This window comes from Schistocerca americana, chromosome X, assembly GCF_021461395.2.
Source record: "Schistocerca americana isolate TAMUIC-IGC-003095 chromosome X, iqSchAmer2.1, whole genome shotgun sequence".
NCBI lineage: Eukaryota > Metazoa > Arthropoda > Insecta > Orthoptera > Acrididae > Schistocerca > Schistocerca americana.
In genome coordinates, this window is record NC_060130.1 from 280,763,190 (window position 1) to 280,769,189 (window position 6,000).

General features: G+C 39.1%; 1 protein-coding gene across 1 annotated transcript in view; it reads right to left on the reverse strand.

The window, feature by feature from the left end:
- The window catches only part of LOC124556830, a 43,167-nt gene extending 38,304 nt beyond the window's left edge, over positions 1–4,863 (reverse strand). Inside the window, exon 1 of the mRNA XM_047130845.1 lies at positions 4,801–4,863. Coding sequence (XP_046986801.1) covers positions 4,801–4,854 — 54 coding nt within the window. The 5' untranslated portion in view covers positions 4,855–4,863. The remainder of the gene's footprint in view (positions 1–4,800) is intronic.
- Between the last annotated feature and the right edge of the window lie 1,137 nt (positions 4,864–6,000).

Here is a 6,000-nt window from a genome sequence, read left to right on the forward strand (position 1 = left end):
AGTATCTTGTGGAGATCGAGGGCTACAACCAATTTCTTCCATGGCTCTTTAAAAATGAGACACAATCCATTGAGTAGATACGCGACTGTCTAAGGCACGAGTAAACCTCCTCACAAACTAAGAATTACACGATTTAACATACTTCAGACGATTCCTGTGTTATTTAGTTTAAAACGTGCATATTTTTTTAAGTTAAACGTAGCACCTGTCTTTCTTTCGCAGAGGTACAATGTTTTCTCAGCAGTAAAAGTTCTCTGGTATCACAACCGAATGACGTGGTGAGGTTGTTAAGGTATTGTGACTGTTCAGGACAGTAAGGGTTCAAACCCTAGTCCATCTATCCAAATTTATGTTTACATTGGATTTTCTAAACCACTTAGGACAAAATCCGGGAGAGTGCTTCGAAAAGAGAACGGCTGATTTCGTTCACCGTCCTACCTCAATCCATACTGATGCTCCATCTCTAATAACCTTGTCGTCGACGTAACGTTTAACACCAACGCGGACTCGTCTCTAATAATTTAGATGACAAATTCGACATTCCCGGCTCAGTCACACAATTGGTGCAAGAAAAGTCTCTCTCTCTCTCTCTCTCTCTCTCTCTCTTTCTCCCTCCCTCCCTCCTCCTCGGCCTTTTACCGCGACCACCCCCACACCACCACACTCATGCACGCACACATAGAGAGGGAGGGAAGGAGAGATAAACAATATTAAGTCAAAGTCAAGACTCCATTGTCTGCGTATCAGACCACACAATAATTATAGATAAGTGTTTGCTGAAAAAGAAGGTAAGAAAGCGTTAGTAGTAACACAAGAAACCATTGAGGTTTTAAATAACTCAGTTTTACAGTATTTGTACCTACATGAAGTGAAATGCTTTGTTCTGTAAGAGAAATAGGCTATACATATCACACTAAAGACCTCAAGACGGTAAAGTATGTAAATGCATGACACTTCCAACGCCTTATTCTAGTTTCAAAGAAACTGTTGATGTTATGAGTGCTAACATACTTCACTTTCTACACCTGGTGTAAACAGTAAGTGATGATTCCACAGAGGTAATAGTAAACAATTCTACTGCGTCCACATCTACCGACCATTACAATCGTAGCTGATGGTCTCTGAATTTGTTCAGTATGTGGTGTGGGACCACTTTAATGAGGAAGGTCGAACGATGAGTAAGCTTTAACGTGGCGTCAGCCACAACGGATTGGAGTAAGAAACCTCGAGTAAGAAAGGAAATCGGCTGTATTTATTTATTTACTTTTGACTGGAATGATCCCGAAATTCGCCTTCAATTATTTAAGTAAACTACCGAAAACCCAGGACTGGATGAGAAGACGGGGATTTGAACACCATTCCTTCCGAATACGAGTTCAGTGCAGTAACCAGTGCAGTAACCAGTGCTCCAACATGCTCGACCCAACACTCCATTTTCTGAATTGAAGCACCTGCATTTACAAATAAATCCCGGTGTACTTGTAGCCTACCTTATCTCTTGTGCGTGAGGACCTTACTATCACTGCTTCCATTCGGCTGAGGCGAGGTGTTACGCAAGTCCGGGGGAGTGCTGATATGGACAGATAAATTTTTAATTTTTATAATAACGCGAAATAATATACCACGAAATTAAATTTTTACTGAGAAGTTTAGTGCAACCGTGTAAGAAAATTCTATAGTCGTATAAACGAAGTATACCCTGAGAGAAGTGCAGTGCGTTTTAGGACTACTAGGAATGCAGTGTGCTGAGTATTTCCTTGGTAAATCTTTTGTGAGCGCAACATAGCACGTGACAAAGTTTGCTTTGTGAGGCTATAACTCCATTTTATATTGGGCGTGCCACGTGTTGGTGGTCTGAAAGGTAAGGAATGACGAGGTTCTCCGCAGAAAAGGCGAGGAAAGGAATATATGGAAAACACTGCCACGAGGAAGTAACAGGACTATAGGACACATTTTAAGACATCAGGGAAAATGTTCCATGGTACTAGAGGGAGCCATAGAGGATAAAAACTCTAGGGAAGGACAAAGATTGGAATACATCCAGCAAACAATTGAAGACGTAGGTTGCAAGTGCTACTCTGAGATGAAAAGATTGGCACAGGAGACGAAATCATGGCGGGCCGCGCCAGGCCAGTCAGAAGATTGATGACCAACAAATAAAAAATAAATACAAAAACCACGTGTATGATTCATGAAGCACTTCTGACTATCTCGAGCCGCCGACTTAAAAATATTACATTTTCAGCTATATGCTTCTTTCTGAGAGCTGATGTATAGTTACACATATTGTTACTGCAGTCTCATGTTGTGAAAGCGAAAATAAACAATCCCGGCGGTCTTTTATTTATTCGTTTTTCTTAATTTCTCAATGGAAAATGGCGGTTCACTATGAACTGTTTAATATTTATGGATTTTCTCTCATATGTGTGCTTTGATACCACAAAAATTTAATCAGCGTTTTGTGTATGTGGTTTTTTTTTATGAACAAGCGGTTTTCATGATAGAAACGCACATCGAGTTACTTGACAAAGTGAACTTAACCTTAGTCAGGGTTGCAAATACGGTCGTAGTATTCGTAATTACGAGGCAGCAACAGTGTATGTTGTGATTTTCTTTCTGGCAGAGCGCTAAACGTGAAGCAACAACTGAAGGCTGATCCGCAGTTTTGTTCAGAACGGTAATCCTTACACCCTCCGTAACAAACATTTGCTTTGCTTTGTGTGTGAACACGTCTCGTCTAAATAAATCACTTGCCATGTGAATTCAGATCCTACATTTTTTTCGTAAGAATCTTATATACTATGCCCCGTTCGCAACTATGTGTTGTCGTTTCTAGGTGATTATTTGTTTAATCTGGCATCTTTAAATAGTGAATTCCTTGCAGGGGATAACATTTCTTAGAATTTATTCACCAATTTAGGGGTCTAGTTATGTTGAACTAAAGCTCCTAGATAATATCTCATTTTATCCTTCACAGTACAGTAGAAAATCTGCTAAACAGCACGTTTACGCACGTCGTAAATGGAACATTTATTGTGAGAACTATGCTGCATCTGTCGTTCAGATGTGATTTCTCTGATACTGCTCCTTATGACTAGAATACTGTGTACGAAATACATACACAAACACGGACATTCGTGGGTACACCAAGGTGTCCCGAAGTGACTGGTTACGGATATCACGTGAGTCTGTGTAGCATTTTCAGAGATTTGACCGTACCTTGACGTCTGGGTGCAATATTTTTTTTCGTGGATCTTGAATATCCCTTAAAAATGCGCAAGACAGTGTATTTTTTGTTTTGTCTCGCTGCAAGTTTGTTATTGTTTTTACAAGCTCTGTTAGTCTATTCATCTATAAAATTTAAACTATTTTGTACACCCTTATTAAATGTAAAATTTTTATTGAAAAAGCAATACAGATTAAGAGAAATGGTGTAGTCATTGTGGGTTCCTCTACTTAGTCTCTTAGGAGAGGTAGAAATTAAATAATTCCTACGATACATACATACAGACGTTACCATTATATGAAATAAATTATGGAGTATGGCATCGATTGCTCTGAAGTAGGAACATGTATGGCGTCTGGGAGGCGAGTTTATCAGATATTAGAGGAAAGAGCGATACATGAAGCACTGGTCCTCTATACCGCAGCCTACGCTAAAAACACCACTTAAATTTATGGTAGTAAGTGTTAGTTGTCTACTTGCATTAGAATATCGGTGAGCTAGTTTCAGTTTATGTGCGAAAAACTGGAAAATTACTGACCTAGAATTACGCAGCTGTAATGACATGAGGTGTTTGAAGAATAATATCGCTTTGATAACAGTAGCCGGAACAGAAAGAGCTACTAAATGGAGAAACAATTAAGGCCTTGATAATTTTTGCAGTTATATTATTGTTTTTTCTTAAACAAAGAGTTATGTGGTTCTAAAGCTTAATATATTCCTTGAAGAATTTTGTTTTACATACTAGATTGCAAACTAAACTTATGATTGAAATTCCAATAGAGTAATTCCATTCTTCATAAATTGACAGTATTATTTTGTGTATTGTTTATTCTGGTTAGCAGCTGATGTACAATGCAAATACCCATACAAAAAATACGATTACTATTTGAATAAATAACAAATAATTACTCAACACTATAAAAACATATCAAGCACTACGTTCTTACAATTCAGTTTTTTCGGGTTTTCAACTTCCTCATTTAATGTTAGCTGAACAAGACAGAAATCCGCTTTATTATACCTGATAATTTGTTCAAAATTATTGTTGTTTCACAATCCATACAATTCGTTTCATTCCGATGATTTCTGCGTTTGTATGCTAGTTACCACTCATTACTTAAATAATTAGAACATCTCTACATCTCTGTGGCGATATCTGTTCTTCTGCCTTTGCCAGGGATGGGGGAGGCGTTGACGCTTTTCAACTTGTGTGCAACGTTGAACGGCACACGGTGGTTGTCCCCTCCTTTCCAACAAACAATTCCAGTTATCTTTACACTGTGAATTTCACAGTTATTATATTTTTAAAAACTCTTTGACTAAATGTGCACAGTTTGGGATAACACAGGGTAGTTTCAAGCACTTCATTACCACAGTGAGATTGTTGTGCACAGATTAGTTGCTTTTTTTCCCAAAACGTTTGAATTATATCCATACAAGTCAATTGTGTTCTTACCGGTAAATATCACAACTGTGTTACGATCACTAAAATATCGAACAGATGCGGTAAAGGTTTGTTTAGGCAAACGGCGTTTGCAGAGAGTTTTGGATACAACGCGTCGTGGAGCAGTTACCTGTGCTGCGGCGAGTGCGGCGAAAGCAATGAGGGCCGCGAGTGGGCGCTGCATCTTCCAGGGACGGCGTCTCGGCTTCTGAAACCGCTCATCGCAGCCGGCATCTCGCCCAGAGATAAGATAACGGAGTCTTACACGTGGCGATAGATGCGTGCTGTGCGTCAGTAAGTAAGGAGGACGTGGCCCATCCGCATGCTTGTGACAGTTTCGCAACCTAACACTGATCGGCTTTCGCCCAGTCTCGAGCACATCTGCAGTGTACTGTTCTTCTTCTGCCAACCCAGGCCTTATGGGGTGTACCGGCCTCACCACCTCTTACTCAACTTCCCCACACTCTTTCGTCCAATGGGATTGTATTCCACCGCTTGTCGAGGGATTCTCTGAGGTGACATTCGCAGTACATGCTTTTTCCAAACCTACTTCCCTTCGATTACTTTTCCAGTTAATAGCTGTACACCCAGGTTTTTCCATAGTTCTGCATTTCTTATTTTGTCCTCTCTTGTGTAGCCTTTCACAGATCTAAGGTACTTCATTTCTACTGTTTTAAATTATCTTAAGTCCTTTAATCTTAATGTACAACTTTCGCTCCATGTAGTACTATGGGTGCTGCTAAGACTTCATAACATTTCATTTGTGATTCTCTTCTCGTTTTACCATTTAATGTTCTTATCGTGCCACATAGTTAGTTATTTACATGTTTCATAGATCTTTTTAACGATTCTTTTGTAGAAATTATGTGTAACGAGTCAGTTTACAGCCTATGTGTGTCTGATTAGTGCTAATATTAATGAACACATTATAATGGCTGTTAATTTTACTGTTTATGTCTTTCTCTCCTTCAAATGTTACGTTACATCCCAGATACTGAAAATGGGACACCTGTTCTTTTAATATCTTATTTCTGATTGTTTTCGTTCTTGTGTCGTGTTTTACTAAAAAGGCCATAGCTTTTGTTTTAAATGATTAAGAACAGTAAATTCATTCGTATCTATCGGGGCTGGACGAAGTTGTATGAAGACTTAATGTAAACCTCTCATTTACAGAGTTCCTTCTAACGTATCTCTGGTGCACATTATTTTCTCCTTGCCTTCTAATATATCCAAAGTACTATGAGCTGTTAGTACATCTCTGATCATTATGCTGCTCTGTTGATCTGTTGTCATGTTAGACCTTACAGACTTCCGATGAGAGCCAGCTTTC